Raw genomic sequence first — 18,644 nt, forward strand, 5'->3', positions numbered from 1 at the left:
CTAGACAACGCCTCAGACCGTAGCAGAACTTAGCCCGACCTGCCGAGGCCAGCCTCGTCCTGCTCTCCTCCACTTGTGCAGCTTTCCTTCTGAAAAGTCCTAAAATTTGACCAGGGGACTGCGAACCCCGCCCTCCAGCTGCCGGGCGCGCTGAAACTCCGTTGCTGTGGAGACGGAAGCGGTTGATCCAAGGACTCTGAACGGGGTTGGGGGAGGGGAGCCGACGTAGTTCAGGAACTGGGCGTAGCTTCGGTTACTCTGGTAGCCGGGACGCTTAGGCAGGGCCTGGGCCCTGTTTAGAGGCCAATGCTCCTCCCGTCCTTTGCATGGCACCCAAGAAAGAGAAAGGCGGGACTGTGAACACCAGTTCTAAAATATGGGAACCCTCGCTCATAGCTGCACAGTTCAATCAGGTGAGCCTTGAGCCCTTTAAGCCCTCCCTACCCTCGGCGATGCCAGAGGCCTGGCCAGACCCTCCTAGACGACCGCCTTCAGGCTCGCCCTCTCATCCGTATCTCTCCATGGCCTGATGGTTCCAGGACTCAGGGTCCAGGGACAGGGAGTGCTTGATAAACGAGCGGAACTTAAGGGAAGAAGGAAGGGAACACCCACCAGGTGAGTCAGTGTGATTACAAAAGCTGGTGAGAGCTGTGTGGTGGGGAAGAGAGGAGGTGTCGCTCTGACACCTTCAGACCCTTGTCAGTGAAGTCGTCCAGATGGCACTCCACAATTGTACTGGAGTTCCTTTTGTGGACTTTTCGTTTTCTCCTGACACCTTCTAAAGGATGAGAATCGTATCAAATCATCTGTGGCCTGGCCCGTAATAGGGCTTTAATAAATGCCGAGTGAAAACAGACACGGAGTGCCTAGAATTACACTGTATTAGTACAAGGGAGCCTTGTATAGATAGGAAAAGATGATTTTTTTTTTTAATTTAATGCCCCGATCCCACTATATTAAAGTTTTGACATATTTTGAAGATGTAAGAGATCAGAGCAATGAGGGGTTGGCGGCCAGCTTACCACAGGATGCCACAAAGGCACCAATCTACAAACCACCTGCCCCAGGACTTCAAAGTGCATGAGATCCCAGAACTCACTGGATCCCTACCCAGCTTTAGTGAATGAGGAGCCCAATAGCTCTTGTCACCTGTGGCTGGAAATCCCCTTCTACATTAAGCTGTTTCTAAGTACAAGTTAGCATTTGGGAAGAGAAAGGTTATTTCTGGAAATTCCAGCCCGCCATTGTGAACTACTTTTAAAACTGGGGAAATTTTTTTTTTCATTTTATGTATGTCTATATGGTGCACAAGAGAGTTAGTACTTAAAGGGAAAATTGATCTAAAGTCTTGTGTTGCCCTTATGTGTTACCTATTTGTCTTTATTTTTCCACTATAACTGTTTATTTTCCTATTAACAGTAATTCTCTTTGATAAGGAAATTAGTCCTGATGAAGAATTTCATGAAAGTACTTATGATACTCCTGATGCTGATGTGATGTCATGGAATTCTGGGGTCCCTCCTATAACTTTAGTAATGCCGGATGTCAACTCAGTAATCCCCAGTTACTTTCTCAGATTCTCAAAAATGTTTTTCAAAGCACTTTGTAAAAGCACCCTCTCTTTTGCTTTTATAAGTCAGCGCTAGCCAAAATAATTTTTTCTCCATTTTCTTTGAGATTGTGTAGGCCAAGTTTGGTCTTGGAGTGAACATTTCTGCTTGAATTATAAACTGCTGAACAACGGAGTTTGATGGAGGTGCTGACACTGCATTAGCTTTAGTGTTGCAAATATGAAGCTATAATTTTCCTAGTTGAATGGAAAACCTAAAGGCACTATTTGTCCTTATGGCTTGAAAACCTGCAATAATATTCAGCTTTCTTGATCCTACCCAAACAATATAACTTCAATAAATCTTATGTATTAATAGAAAGAATTTGAACTCAAAGTAATATGTAGTTTTAACTATAAAGAGTGAACTCAATTTTCTTCAGTTTGTTGGAATACACATTTTCTTACTGCAGGAAAAAGACAACTACCCTCCACCTCCTCTCACATTTTTCTCTGCTTGATTTCATGTCTGATCTAAAAGAATAATTCCCAGATTAACCCAGCAGTTCAATGCCCAGAGGCATGCCCTAACCACCAATAAAATGGACTCTGAATTTGGGTTATAGATGACTGAGGGTGTGTGAATTTTGAGCATGTATAGTGTGCTCTATTATTTTAGTATCCAGAGGGTTTCTTTCTGTACACTTGTTACTCATGTCCAAGTATGTGTGGTTGAGTGTGTGTGCTAGTGTGTGTGTTGTATTATGTGTGTGTGTTGGGGGTGAGGGAGAAGGATGGAATTCCTCCAGTCTTCCATAAACCAGTTTTTAGAATTAACTCGTTGGAAAATCCAAATCAATAGTATTTTTGAACTCATGTTCATGTTGGGTAGGCTTTAAAGAGAATAAACAAGTTCACAACTTGGTTTTATTGAATTTACCTTGTATCACTGTCTCAGGTTGTCCTTTCAGGCTGGAATAATTATCAACTGTTTTATACATTTTAGTTGGTTTTAAAATATAAAATGATAGCAAATAATACAAAGCATTCTATCACTAAGCCCTAAATGATTAAATAGAGGCTAGAGGTTAGGAAGATGAATATGGGCTGGGATAGTCAGGAAATGATTTGTAAAATATTTGCCTTCCCCTGGGCTCTAAATTATGGGTAGAATTTGAACAGGTAGAATGAAGGAGCATGATTATTTTAAGTAGGGAGACTAATATGTGCACGAAGTAAATCTGACACATTTAGTTTGGGAGAAAAATGTACGTTAGACCACTTCTGGGTATACATTGCTCCTAAATTAATTCCATCAAGGAAATGGTCATTCACTATCTTTGCTATCCATATACCAAAATATTTAACTTATTGATATGAGTGAAATATCACATCTCAAATTATATAAAAAGAAAATAGGTACATTGGCAATACGATTATAAAAATACCCTTTTGTGTTAGTATGTATGTGACACAGACATTGTATTTATGATCCCTAGCAGCATTAGAGAGTCAAAGATGCCTTGGTATCATAGAGATTAAAATCTTTCCATGCAATGGTCAAGGCAGTCTCTGTTGGCCACAGTGAGAGGAAGAACTGTTAACTTTAGCAGTCAGTGCCATTTAAAACAATATTAATTCCCCATCCTTCCCTCTCCTCACCCCCTGGAAGCTGTCATTGTACTTTCTGTCTCTCCAAATTTGACTACTTGAGGTACTTCATGTAAGTGGAATCATATAGTATTTGTCTTTTTGTGACTCTTATTTTACTTAACATAATGTCCTCAGGGGGTTCATTCATATTGTAGCATGTATCAGAATTTCCTTACTTTTTACATTTTATTTATTCATTCATTCATTGATGGGCCCTTGGGTTGCTTTCACCTCTTGGCTGTGGGGTCTGTGTGGCCCAGGCTAATGCTAATGTGACACTTGAGTCCAGGTCTCAAACTCCTGGACTCAAGCAATCCTCTCACCTCGGGCTCTCAAAGTGCTGGGATTACAGGATTAAGCCACTGTGCCCGGATTTATTTTGCACAGTGGCTACATCATTTTGCATTCCCACCAACAATGTACAAGCATTTCCGTTTCGCTACATCTTTGCCAGCACTTTTTATTTTTGTTTTATTTATTTATTTTTGGTGAGGTTTGTTTTTGTTTATTGGTTTTGTTTTTGATTTTTTAATAATAGCTGTCCTAACAAATATGAAGTGATATCTCACTGTGGTTTAGATGTTCGTTTCTCTAATGATAAGTGATGTTGAGCATCTTCATTCTTTGTCTCTTGTAACAACTTTTGACTTAAAGTCTTTTTTGTGTTATAGTTGCTTAACTTCCCCTGCTTTCTCTTGGTTACTATTAATATTTTCATGGAATATCTTTGTCTGTCCCTTCACTTTCATCCTATGCATATCCTTAGAGCTAAAGTGAATCTCTGCAGATAGCATATACTTGGATTCTGAGTAGTTTCGTTTGTTGTTTTTTAATCCATTCTGCAAGTCTGTTTTATTATTGTAGGGTTTAATACATTTGCATTTAAAGTAATTTCTGCTATGAAAAGACTTACTTTTGCCATTTTATTATTTGTTTTCTATATGCCTTACAGATTTTTTGTGTCCTTTGTTACCTCCATTAGTGCCTTTATTTGGTTGATTTTTTTGTGACATGTTTAGAATGCCTTCTCATTTTCTTCTGTGTATATTCTATAGATATTTTCTGTGTGGTTACCATGGGGATTACATATATCATAAAATTATAATAATCTGTCTTAAGTTGATGCCAGCTTAATATCAATTGCTTATATAAATTCACTTTACAGCTTCACCTTCTGCATGACTTATGATGTCACAAATTTACCTTTATATACTATGTACCCATTAGCTTAAATTTATAATTAATTTTATACATTTTTCTTTAACTCCTGTAGAAAATAAAGTGTATTTGCAAATCAAATTATAATAATACTTTTTAAAATAAAGGTGTCCATGCATTTTTTTACCAAATAAATTTATATTTTTATATAGCTTTCAGTTACTATGTAGCATCCTTCATTTCAACTTGAATAACTCCCTTTAAACTTTTTTAAATCAAGTTTATTTTTGTATTCATACATAATAGAGGTACACATTTTAGAGGTACATGTGTTAATTTAATACAATCATATAGTTTGAAAAGATCAAATGACTATAAGTAGGATATTCATCACTTTAAATATTTGTCTTTTCTTTATACTAGAAACATTCCAGTTATTCTCTTCTAGCTTTTTTGAAATATAGATAATTGTAAATTATAGTCACTCTACTGATCTATTAAACACTAGGGCTTATTTCTTCTATCAAACTCTGTATTTGTACCCATTAAGCAAACTCTATGCCCCCTCTTCGCTACTTTTCCCAGTCTCTAAAAATTGTTATTCTACTCTTTATCTTCATGAGATCTACTTTTTTATTTCCCACAAAAGAGTGAGAACATAAGATATTCATCTTTCCCTTATTTCACTTAGCATAATGAACTCCAGTTCCATCCTTGTTGCTATGAAGGACAAGATTTCATGTTGTATGGCTGAATAGTATTTCACTGTGCATATGTACCGCATATATACAGTTTTCTTTATTGATTCATCTGTTGATGGTGCTTAGATTGATTCTATACTTTGGCTATTGTGAATACTGCTGCAATAAACATGGAAGTGCAAATCTTTCTTTGATACATTGATATCCTTTATTTTGGCTATATACCAAGCAGCAGAACTGCTGGATTATATGGTGGTTCTATCATTAGTTTTTTGAGGAATCCCCATGCAGTTTTCTATAATGTCTATACTAATTTACATTCTCATCAGCGGTATACAAAAGTTCCCCTTTCTCCACATCCTTGCCAACACTCATTATTCCCTGTGTTTTTGTTAAAAGCCATTTTAACTAGGGTGGGATGATGTCTCATTGGAGCTTTAATTTGCATTTATCTGATGATTAGTGATGTTGAGCATCTTTTCATATACCTTTTGGTCATTTGTACATCTTTTTTGAGAAATGTCTATTTGAATCCTTTGCCTATTTTTAAATCAGATTATTTGGGGTTTTTACCTATTTAGTTGTTTGAGCTCCTTAAATACCTGGTTATTAATCCCTTGTCAGATGGATAATTTGCAAATATTTTCTCCCACTTCATGAATTGTTTTTTCACTTCATTGATTATTTTCTTTGCTGTGCAGAGCTTTTTAGCTTGATATGATCCCACTTCTCTATTTTTGCTTTGGTTGCATATGCTTTTGAGGTCTTACACACACACAAAAATTTGCCTAGACCAATGTTCTGAAGCATTTCTCCAATGTTTTCTTCTAATAATTTCATAGTTTCAGGCATTAGATTTAAGTCTGCAATCAATTTTGATTTGACTTTTGTATGTGGAGAGAGACAGGGTCTTCATTCTTCTGCATGTAGATATCCAGTTTTCGCAGCATTTATTTCCCATTTATTGAAGAGACTGTCCTTTTCTATTGTAAGCTCTTGGCACTTTTGTTGAAAATGCGTTTACCACAAATTTGTGGATTTATATCTGAGTTCTCTGCTCTGTTCCATTGATCTATGTGTCCGTTTTTATGCCAGTCCCATGGTGATTTGTTTACTATATTTTGAAATCAGGTAGTTTGGTGCCTCTAGCTTTGCTCTTTTTGCTTAAGAATCCTTTGGTTCTCCTGGTTCTTGTGTGGTTCCATATAAATTTTAGGATTTTTTTCTATTTCTGTGAAGACTGTCATTAGTATTTTAATAGGGATTGCATAACTATAAATTCTTTTGGATAGTATGGTATTTTTACAGTATTAATTCTTCCAATCCATGAGCATGGGATATCTTTTCTTTTTGGTGTATATCCTCTTCAATCTCTTACATCAGTGTTTTCTAGTTTTACTTGTATAGATCTTTCATTTCTTTGATAAAATTGATTCCTAGGCATTTTATTACTACTGCAAATGGGCTTGCTTTATTTATTTTTTTTCAGATTGTATGCTGCTGGTGAATGTAAGTGCCACAGATTTCTGTATGTTAATTTTGTATCCTGCAACTTTACTGAATTTATCAGTTCTAACAGTTTCTTTGGTGAAGTCATTAGATATTTCTAAGTGTGAAATCATGTCTGTGAACAATGCTAATCTGACATATTTCTTTTCAATTTGGATGTCTTTCATCTCTATCTCTTGCATAATTGTTCTGGCCAAGATTTCCAGCATTATATTGAATAAAAGTGGTATAATTCAACATCTTTTTCATCCTATTCCAGATCTCAGAGGAAAGGCTTTCCATTTCTTCCTGGTCAGTATGATTTTAGCTGAGGGTTTGGCCTTTATCATTTGAGGTATGTTTCTTCTATACCCAGTTTTTTATGGTTTTCATCCTAAAGGGACGTTAAATTTTATCAAATGTTTTTTCATCATCTATTGAAATGATCATATATGTTTTGTTCTTGGTTCTACTCATACCATGTATCACGTTTCTTGATTTGCCTATGTTAAGCCATCCTTGCATTCCTTACATAAATTCCACTTGATAATGGTGAATTACCTTTTTAATGTGTTGTTGAATTTGGTTTGCTAGTATTAGGTTGGTGCAAAAGTAATTGCAGTTATGGCCATTTTAATGATATTTATCACTTTATCAGTGATACTGACCTATGGACTTTTACATTGTTGTTTCTTTGTGTGGTTTTGGTATCAAGGTAATGCTGGCATCACAGAGTGAGTTTGGAAGTATTCTCTTTTTCTCAATTTTTTTGAAGAATTAGAGTAGAATTGGTAATAGTTTTACTTTAAGTGTTCAATAGAATTCAGCAATGAAGCCATCATGTGTTGGGGTTTTATTTGATGGAAAATTTTTTTATTACAACTTCAATCTTATTATTCATATTGGTTTGTTAAAATTATCTATTTATTCATGGTTCAATCTAAGTAAGTTGTGTGTGTTAGGAATTTATCCATTTCTTCTAGGTTTTCCAATTGTTGGTGTTCAGTTGTTCATAATAGTCTCTCATGATTCTTTATGTTTCTATGGTCTTAGTTGTTATATCTCCTATTTTGTTTCCAAGTTTATTTACCTGGGTCTTCTTTCTTTTTTCTTAGTCTAGCTAAAGATTTCACAATTTGTTTATCTTTTCAAAAAAACCCAACTTATTTTATTCCATTGATCTGTATTTTTTAGCTTCAATTTCATTTATTTCTTCTCTGATCTTTATTGTTTTCCTTCCACTAATTTAAGGTTTGATTTGTTCTCGCTTTTCTAGTTCTTTGAGGTACATGACTGATATGATTTGGATCTGAGTCCCTAACCAAATCTCACCTTGAACTGTAATCCCCATAATCCCCATGTGTCAAGAGAGACCAAATGGAGATAATTGAATCGTGGGGGCAGTTTTTCCCATGGTGTTCTTGTGATAGTGAGGGACTCTCACAAGATCTTATGGTTTTATAAAAGGCTGTTCCCCTGCACTGGCTCATATGCTTTCCTACCTGCTGCCATGTAAGATGTGCCTTTGCTTCTCCTTCATCTTCTGCCATGATTGCAAGTTTTCTGAGGCCTCCTCAGCAATAGAAAGTTGTGAGTCCGTTAAACCTCTTTTCTTTAAAAATTACCCAGTCTTGAGTATTTCTTCATAGAGATATGAGAATTGACTAATATAATGATTAAGTTGTTTTATTAAAAGTCTTTCTACTTTATGAATACAAGTGTATTCCAATAAACTTTCATCTTAATATTTATTTTGCTGTATTCCATGGATTTTAGTTTGTTGTTTTTCCATTTTCATTTGTTTCAAGAAATTTTTTAATGTTCTTAATTTTTTCATTGACCAATTTATCATTCAGAAGCAAGTTGTTTAATTTCCATGTGTTTGTGTAGTTTTTGAGGTTTCTCTTGTTATTGATTTCTAGTTTTAATCCTTTGTGGTCAGAAAAGATGCTTGATATGATCTCTACTCTTTTTAATTGGTTGAAATTTGTTTTGTGGCCTAAGATATAGTCTATACTGGAAAATGTTCTGTGTGCTGCTGAAAAGAATGTTTATTCTGCAGTGTTTGAGTGAAATGTTGTGAAAATATCAGTTTGGCCTATTTGGTGTAGTGTGTATTGTAACTCCAATTTTTTTGGGTGATTTTTTGTCTGATTATTTGGCCATTACTGACAGTGGGCCCTCTGCAATCATTGTATCACACTCTCCCTTTACAACTACTAATGCTTGCTTTATATACTTGGGAGCTCTGATGTTGGATGCATATTTATAATTGCTATATTTTCTTCCTGAATTGAGAACTTTATCATTATTTAGTGACCTTCTTTGTCTCTTTGTGCAGTCATGATTGGTAATTTATTTTACCTGATATAAGTATAGCTATTCTTGCTCTGTTTTTGGTTTCAGGTTGCATGAAATACCTGTTCACTTTCAGGGTATGTGTGTCTTTATAGGTGAGGTGGGTTTCTTCTAGGCAGCATAGAGTTGGGTCTTTTTTCTTTATTCATTGAGCCATTCTATGCTTTTTAATTAGAGAATTGAGTCAATTTACAGTCAATGTTATTAAGGACTTATTGCCATTTGTTGCTTGTGTTCTTGTTTCATAATTCCTCTTCCTTTCTGTCTTCCTTTGTGATTAAGTGATTTTTCTCTGGCAGTATATTTTAATTTGTTTCTTTTTATTTTTATGAATTTATTATAGGTTTTTACATTATGGCTACCATGAGGCTTACAAATTATTTTAAAGAGATGACCACTTAGCTTAGAAAAGTATAGAAACAAACAATTTTAAAAACCTTCACACTTTAACTCACCTCCCATTTTGACTTTATGTTGTCTCAATTTGCATATTTTTAATATTATCTCTCTCTTAACAGGTTGCTATAGCTATTACAGTTTTTGATAGATTTGTCTTTTGGGCTTCATACTAGAATTATTAGCTGATTGCACACCAAAATTACAGCATTAGAGTATCCTGGGTTTGTTTGTGTACTTAATTTTACTAGTGGGTTTTATACCTTCCAATATTTTCTTTTCACATCTTAGTGTTTTTTCTTTCACATTAAAGACCTCCCTTTAGCTTTTCTTTAAGATGGGTCTGGTGATGGTGCCTTCTCTTAGCTTTTGTTTATCTCGGAAAGACTTTGTTTCTCCTTTGTATTTGAAGTGTAGCTTTGCTGGATAAAATATTCTTTGATGGCAGGTGTTTTTTTTTTGTTTTTTTTTTTTTTTTGTACTTTGAAAATGAAAATGTCACCCGAATCCCTTCTGGCCTATACAGTTTCCATTGAGAAGTTTGTTACCAGATGAATTAGAACTCTTATATGTTATTTGCTACTTTTTTTTTTCTTGCTGCTTTTAGGATTTTCTCTTTATCCTTGACCTTTGAGAATTTGATTATTCTATGACTTGGGGTAGTCTTATTTGTGTTGCCTAATGCAATGATCTCCCTCAGCTTTTGGTTTTCTGGGAATGTATTCATTTCTCCTTCATTTTTGAAGCACAGTTTTGCTGAATATAGAACTCTTAGTTGACAGTCTTTTTTGTTCAGCACTTTTAATATAGCCTCCCAGTGCCTTCTGGCCTGCAAGGTTTCTCCTGAAAAATTTGCTGACAACCTTCTTGAGAATCTCTTATACGTAATGAGTCACTTTTCCCTTGCTGTCTTTAAAATTCTGTCTTTAGCTTTTGATAGTTTGATTATGTGTCTCAATATGTGTATCTTTGGGTTTATCATACTTGGAGTTTGTTGAGCTTCTTGGATTTTCATATTCATGTCATTCCTCAAATTAGAGATGCTTTTAACCATTACCAATAAAAGTAATCTCTCCACCCTCTTTCACTCTCTCTTATCTTTCTGGGATTTCTGTATGCATCTACTGGTCTGCTTTGTGGTATCCCTTAAGTCTCTTTTGCTCTATATATTTTCTTTATATTTTTTTCTTTTTGTGTATGAGACTCTATAATTTCAAATGGCCTGTCTTCAAGTTCACTGATTGTTTCCTCTGTCTCATCAAGTCTTCTGCTAATCCCTCTAGTGAAATTTCCAGTTTAGTTATTGTATTTCTCAGCTCATGAATTTTTGTTTGGTTCTTTTTAATAATTTCTTTTTGTTGATATTCTCATTTTGCTCATATGTCAGTTTCTGAATTCCTTTAATTCTTTAATTGCATTTTCCTGTAAGTGTTTGAACATATCTAAAACAGTTTTTTTTTTTTTTTTTTAATTTTGCCTTCTAAATCCAATGTGTGTATTTCTTCAAGGACAGTTTCTGAAGATTTATTTTGTGGACATTTCAATGGGGCCATATGTTCCAATTTATCTGTATGCCTCGTTGAAAATTGGGCATTGGAAAAAACAGACACTTCCAGGGTTTGAAGATCAGTATAAAAATTTTCACTAATTACAGGATATGTCCAGAGCCTTAGCAATAGCCCAGGATAAAGGCTTAAAATCTTCCCAGGTCTTTTCTGGGCATGCATGCATTCTTCCTGGCTCTGTGTGTGTACTTTTTTTTTTTTTTTTTTTTTTTTTGAAGACAGGGTCTTACTCTATCACCCAGGCTGCTGTGCAATTGCACAGTGTTGGCTCACTGCAGCCTTGACCTCCCAGGCTCAAGCAATCTTCCCAAGTCAATCTCCCAGGTAGCTGGGACCACAGGTATATGCCACCACACCCAGTTAATTTTTGTATTGCTTTGTAGAAATGGGGTTTCTTTTAATTAAAAAAAGTTCCCCCATATATGACTGCTTTTAAATATATCTTAATTTCCTAGAGTCTCACAACAGTTTCCTCTCGGGGCCTTGGATGTGTCATTGTATTCCTCTGCTCATAAGCTCTTTCCCCAGGCATGCATGAGTGTGCCATTGCCCTGAAGCTTTCACATACCGAAAAGCCTGCCACTGACCACAGGTTCTGCCAGTCTGAGATTTGAGCTGTCCTGTTGTTCTCTGTCTGAGCTCTGAGTCAGATCAGACATAAAACAGTCCCTTAGGTTGCCCACTGAAAGCTTAGAACATTGCAAATAAGATTTACTCTACTCCTCTGGCTCACAGAAGGGAATCAGGAATTGGGCTGCTTTCTCCCATCCATGACACCACCACACCACCACAGTGAGGACATGAAGCAAGGGAGAGTAAAAGTGCCACAACATTTTCTACTGTATTACATGTCGAGTTTTCTTGATTGGTCATTCATTTGTTAGATATTCAACTGATTTCATAACTCCTATACTGCTACGTTAGTCTCTAGGGTTTTTTTTTTTTTTTTAAATGGTGGGCAAAGAGGGACTGGAGCTTTCTAGCTTGCCATCTTGCTAATGTCACTCTGGTCTAAGATATTTTTTAATAAATTCTGATTTTTTTTCATTTTTTCCAATCCCATGATATAGGAGGTGATGCTGGGAAAAGAGAGATGAATAAAAGCTTTGTTCATGGCAATTTACAAAAATTTCCAGACTTCTTTTTTTTTTTTTTTTTTTTTTTTTTTTTTTTGAGGCGGAGTCTCGCTTTGTCGCCCGGACTGGAGTGCAGTGGCCGGATCTCAGCTCACTGTAACCTCCGCCTCCTGGGTTTACGCCATTCTCCTGCCTCAGCCTCCCGAGTAGCTGGGACTACAGGCGCCCGCCACCTCGCCCGGCTAGTTTTTTTTTTTTTGTATTTTTAGTAGAGACAGGGTTTCACTGTGTTAGCCAGGATGGTCTCGATCTCCTGACCTCGTGATCCGCCCGTCTCGGCCTCCCAAAGTGCTGGGATTACAGGCTTGAGCCACCGCGCCCGGCCAAAAATTTCCAGACTTCTTTAAATAATATAGCCATTCCCTCTAGGAGCTTATGGATTGCACACAAAGCCTATCTCTGAATAATGCACATGTTCAGAGATGGCTGAGCTATATATTTCAATTAGAATTCTGTGTTATATTGCGGGATCTGGCCAGCAGCCCGCAATGCAGCGGGGCTCTCCCTTTGTTCCCAGGCGGATCGACAGGTTGAGAAATAATAGACACACACAAGATAGTGAAAGCTGGGTCCAGGGGTGCCACTGCTTTCTGGTTCCATGATGCCGCCAATGCACTGGATATACACAGCATTTATTATTAAGTTTAGTGAGGGCGGGGGTAGGTTAGTGAGGGATTTGGGGTCATTTGATTATGAGGTGAGATGATCACATGGGATGACGTAATTCTTTAACATAACGTCTGTATGCAGAAGTACAGTATACAGAGGTAAGAATTGACAATATAGTGTGTGCATCAGTTATTTCTAACAGAGCCTTAAAACAAAAACACAGTCTTTCCATAATGTATGATTAGCAAGATATTAATCAGCAGTAACAGTTGCAGCAAAAGCTGGTTACAAACAATCCATAGAAGCAGGATATGAAGCTAGACAACCAGTTAGACTAGAAATTCTCGGAAGAGAGTATGCCTATCCTTTGCTCACTTTTTGATGGGGTTGTTTGTTTTTTTCTTGTAAATTTGTTTGAGTTCTTTGTAGGTTCTGGATATTAGCCCTTTGTCAGATGAGTAGATTGCAAAAATTTTCTCCCATTCTGTAGGTTGCCTGTTCACTCTGATGGTAGTATCTTTTGCTGTGCAGAAGCTCTTTAGTTTAATTAGATCCCATTTGTCAATTTTGGCTTTTGTTGCTGTTGCTTTTGGTGTTTTAGACATGAAGTCCTTGCCCATGCCTATGTCCTGAATAGTATTACCTAGGTTTTCTTCTAGGGTTTTTATGGTATTAGGTCTAACATTTAAGTCTCTAATCCATCTTGAATTAATTTTCGTATAAGGAGTAAGGAAAGGATCCAGTTTCAGCTTTCTACTTATGGCTAGCCAATTTTCCCAGCACCATTTATTAAATAGGGAATCCTTTCCCCATTTCTTGTTTTTCTTAGGTTTATCAAAGATCAGATGGCTGTAGATGTGTGGTATTATTTCTGAGGACTCTGTTCTGTTCCATTGGTCTATATCTCTGTTTTGGTACCAGTACCATGCTGTTTTGGTTACAAGGATCTAGAACTAGAAGTACCATATGACCCAGTCATCACATTACTGGGTTATACCCAAAGGATTATAAGTCATGCTGCTATAAAGACACATGCACATGTATTTTATTGCGGCACTGTTCACAATAGCAAAGACTTGGAATCAACCCAAATGTCCATCTGTGACAGACTGGATTAAGAAAATGTGGCACATATACACCATGGAATACTATGCAGCCATAAAAAAGGATGAGTTTGTTTTCTTTGTAGGGACATGAATGCAACTGGAAACCATCATTCTCAGCAAATTACCGCAAGAACAGAAAACCAAACACCACATGTTCTCACTCATAGGTGGGAACTGAACAATGAGATCACTTGGACTCAGGAAGGGGAACATCACACACTGGGGCCTATCATGGGGAGGCGGGAGGGGAGAGGGATGGCATTGGGAGTTATACCTGATGTAAATGACGAGTTGATGGGTGCTGACGAGTTGATGGGTGCAGCACACCAACATGGCACAAGTATACATATGTAACAAACCTGCACGTTATGCACATGTACCCTAGAACTTAAAGTATAATAATAATAATAATAATAAAAAGAAGAAGAGAATATGCCTTAACCCGAAAGAGGCCTAGAAGAGCCGTGGCAAGATAAGGGCATTTATAGCCCTATCTTATCCGTATGGTCTGTTTATAGACTCTCCACAAGGGTCTTATTCCATTCCCAGAGCTATGAACATCTGCTTTTCTGGGATAGAAATCTTGGTGATGTGAAACCTCCCTGACTGCACGTCCATTCACATTCATAGGCTCTCTGCAGGGAGAAGCACATCATGTGCTGTTGGCTCATTCTGACAGTCCAACCTGGCATTGTCTTTACACAATCCTGCATGCAATTTTGTATTTACAATAATCAGGAGCATTTCATCTTTTATTCGGTAGCAATAGTTTCAGGAGGTCTCCCTACAGTGTTATGGTCAGAATTTCTGTGCCAACACAAGAAAAAAAAATCACACAGTGTTATTAATGTTAAGTGAAGCATGGTACCAGTAAAGAGAATATCCATAGACCAGACATAAATTTTTTTAATTAAAATATTATGGGCTTTGTGTCCCCAGATGTGTTCTTCAGAATACCAGGGTTGCCTGGAAGCTTGTTTAGGTTCTTTAGACATCTTACAGGTAGGGTTTGGATTGGAGTTTTGTCAATTTTAATCATTAAATACTTTTATATTTGCAGATTATCTGAAGCTGTTTTTTTTTTTTTTTTATTTCTTCCTAACATTTAAAGTCACATTTTTACATGTAGCAAAAAGGCATCTATACTTGTGAGACCAACTATTGGCATGACAGTTATTCCATTCCCTTACTGTGACACCACAGGAAACATTAAATGCACAGAAAAAGGTTTATGGCAACCCACACACCTCTTAACCCAGCCAGACCCACTACTCCAGTATTCATTGATTTCATTCTGCAGTGAAGATTTCAGTTTCCTAATACTCAACGGACTGAAAACTCCTATGATTATTTGCCTAATTTTTATCAAGAGTTCACTTTATGATAAAAGCTTTTCATTCTTCTTTAGTATAAATATCTGCATATTTTAAAATATTTGGAAACATCTGCTATAATATATTGAGGTCCTAACTGAGACTGCTAGGTCTTACATCCAATTTCTATATTTTCATTCTCAGCGTAGGATTGCCCTTTTTCAAATAAGAGATAATATTTCCATAATAATTACTTTTACAGGCCGAAAAGCACTAAGTGATTCTATACATTATAGTGCTATCCTTTACTATACTCATTCAGAGATGGAGACTCCCAGGGTATCTAGGCTAATTTGCTCCTTTTACAAAACTAACAATCTAGGAGTTTCAAGATCGGGTCCAAAGACATGTAGTGATTTGTCACATCAGGTACCAAATCTTATATTTTCTCACTATTCCATTCTTCCTCCTTAACACTAAGTTGTGACAATCATAACATCTTATGTGAAACTTGCAATTCAACACAAAATGTTATATATTTGGTCTCTTATGTCACTCTCTACAGCAGTGCCATGCGGTAGATATTATTAGAGTAGAAGTTATTTAATAAGTGTCTATTGAAAATTTTTCGATTAGTACTTAAACTTGATATTAAAGTGTCACTTAAAACCAATAAATAGGCATGAAAAGAGTACTTATTATAATTACCTGAAATCTCAGACTTTATCCTTAATAAATCTTTTATCCTCTGACTTTCACATTTAGAGGACAGAAAGACCATAACATTTTCTTTTTTATGTTCAACTCTTGGGCTTCTTACTGAGAGCATCTAATTATAACACCATACTCTACTGTGAGACACATAAATTCTTGATTAGGAAATAGTTATTTTTCTAGCTCCACAAAAGTACAGAAAATGGCCCCTTCTGATACCTGGAAGCATGCCACATTCCCTGGTTGTGCCAGCCAAAACTTATCTCATCAAAGTCTCACATCACCTCCTTATTTCAACCTTCCCATTTCTGTCCATGGCACTAAAGTTCTTACAATCACTAAAGCTCTTATACAACTCATTGACCATGTTTTTTCCCCATATTCGGTCTGCCTCTAAGTCCTCTTGATTTTTTTCTATAACATCTCACTTCTATCTCTTCCTCTTCATTCTCATGCCTTCATTATAGCCTAGGCTCACTTCATTTGATCCCTAGGTTTTTAAAAGAGCCCTTTACTTCTACTCATCTTGGAATTACCTATTTGTTTGTCAAACTATTTATCTTTCCTAGACACTGCACACACCATGTTAATTCCCATTTAAAAAATTGCTGGTGACCATCTGTGATCCCTTTGAACAAAGTCTAATCAGCCTGCCTTCTTCCACTCTTTCTAGTCTGGCTCCAGACTAAAGCCACAGGATATCCCACAGATAACCAAATTGAGTTGTTACAGGCAAGATAGTTCCCTCACTTCTGTATAGACATATAAAGGAGGCAGTGAGCTGTTGCAGAAAGCTCCACTCTGGGTAAGACAGACATTGACATTGATATTGAATCCTGATTGTCAGCCATGTAACAGTTAACCTCGAGCGTCTTTCTTACCCGCTCTGAGATTTATTCTCCTTTTGTCAGATAGAGACAATAATATCCACATCAAAAGCTTGCTGTGAATATTAAATGATGTTTATTTCATTTCATAAATATTTCCATAAAACATGGCATCTAATATACCTTCAATAGATGAGTTATCTCCCTCCTTTCTGCTCTCTCACTCAGTCTCCTTGCTTGACATGAACTTCTACCTTTCCACTCCTTGCTCATCCATAAAATCTTTGAGGCTCTCTTAAAGCATGTCTTGCAGCAAGCTTTCCTAGCAACCCTAACCCACGGTTTCTCTTCCTTCACCTTGGTTCTAGGGTCTCTCTTATAACTTAATACTTAGTTACAGAATGTCTTGAACTAGTTGCTATGTATTTCATGTTTTTTAGAACACAATTATTAATAGAACATGAGCTGCTAAAAATCACATTTTACTCTTCTTATATATCCCCCAAAATAATTAGCATGGTTTTAGGCATGTGGTATACACCCAAACTCTATACTGAGTTAATTCACTGATTTACTTTGAAATATGAAGAAATGTATGTTATGGGAACTAGGAGAGTTAGTTGAATTAGATGTTTTACAAAAAACATTTGTATTCAAAAGGCATCACAACAGATATATAGGATGATTGTGATTGTGTCCTGAGAAGAACTATGCAATGACCCATTTCACTTTTCAGAGATATTTCATCTGCCAACCAGAAGGCATTTAAGTTAAAGTTCTTTAGAACATTTAGTTTGCAGCCTTTCCTTATTATACTTCTAGTTGAGGAATCATTTTTAATTTTTTTCTGTTATTAAACATAGCTTAGTGACAATAGCTGAGTTGTGCCTAACTTAGAAAATAGTAATGGAAGTTCCTAGAAAATAGTAATGGAAGTTCCTAATTCTTCTAATTAGAAGAATTAGAACAAAGCTTCTAATTCTTATAAAGGGTTGGAAAGTGGATATGAGTTCAAGATAGGTATTGTTGAAATGTTAATATCACAGTCCTCTTAAATAAAGAAAGTTATAAAATATATAAATACTAGGATGATAATAAACTGGGTCTAAGTAGGATTTGGGAAGGAAGAGTTCAGTTGAATTGAAATGCATAAAACCCTTATAAATGTAGTTTATCAAAAAGGAAAATGCATTTTATTGGACATAACCCTTCAGCAATTTTTGAGAGGCAGCAAAGGATTTTTCAACTTTTTGATCTTAAACAGCAAGCTATTTCTTATGTTAATGTGTATTTAAGACTTACTGGAAATACTCATAATATGAGCTGAAGACTGATGTCTGGCAGCAAGCAGATTTCTGGAATTGAGTTGGTTTTTATTACTATATTTTCTGAAATATGCTTTCATTGATGTTTACAAAACAAATTGCCAGTTCACACAAAGGTTGTTTTAATAAAAGCCAATGAAAACAACTGAGTTGCTAGGAAGAATGTTAAGAGGGAAATGGACTTTTCATAACCTCACATTATAATTTCTCTTTTTGGACAAAACTGTATTATTTGAATGAGTTTGGAACTGAAGGGAATTAGTATGTCAAAATATCCACCTAGATGTTATATGTGATCATTTTTATTGCAAGTGAAAAATATTAAATATAAGTAAAACATAAATGTTGCCAATATGAGTTTGGCAATGTCCTAGGAAAATGTTAGTTAAGAAATGGTGACTATTGATCATGTTTCACCTCTAGCCGTAGAAACCATCAGTAGCTCCCAGTTCCCACAGGATAAAATCCAAGGTGTTCTTCGCAGCTTTCACAGCCCTGCCTAATGTGGTCTTTCTCTGCCTATCTACCGTTATCTTCCTCTACTCCAGTCAAATGGTCCCCAGGTACATGCTGACTATACCCATGCAGTTTCCTGGCCTGAAGATTTCCCTGCCTCCATCTCATTCTTTCTCATTAAAGTCCTCCCCTGTATCTTCGAGAAGGAAACTCAGTTCACACCATTACGACCCTCACTGACATCCCTCCTTTCACTAAACTACTTCAGTGATTGTTACCTTTGTTATCTC

General features: G+C 36.3%; 1 protein-coding gene across 1 annotated transcript in view; it reads left to right on the forward strand.

The window, feature by feature from the left end:
• Positions 1–326: 326 nt before the first annotated feature.
• Positions 327–18,644, forward strand: part of SPAG17 (sperm associated antigen 17) — a 235,729-nt gene continuing 217,411 nt past the window's right edge. The window contains exon 1 of the mRNA XM_023222722.1: positions 327–413. Within this exon, the coding sequence (XP_023078490.1) occupies positions 327–413 (87 nt within the window). The remainder of the gene's footprint in view (positions 414–18,644) is intronic.

This window comes from Piliocolobus tephrosceles, chromosome 1, assembly GCF_002776525.5.
Source record: "Piliocolobus tephrosceles isolate RC106 chromosome 1, ASM277652v3, whole genome shotgun sequence".
Taxonomy (NCBI): Eukaryota; Metazoa; Chordata; class Mammalia; order Primates; family Cercopithecidae; genus Piliocolobus; species Piliocolobus tephrosceles.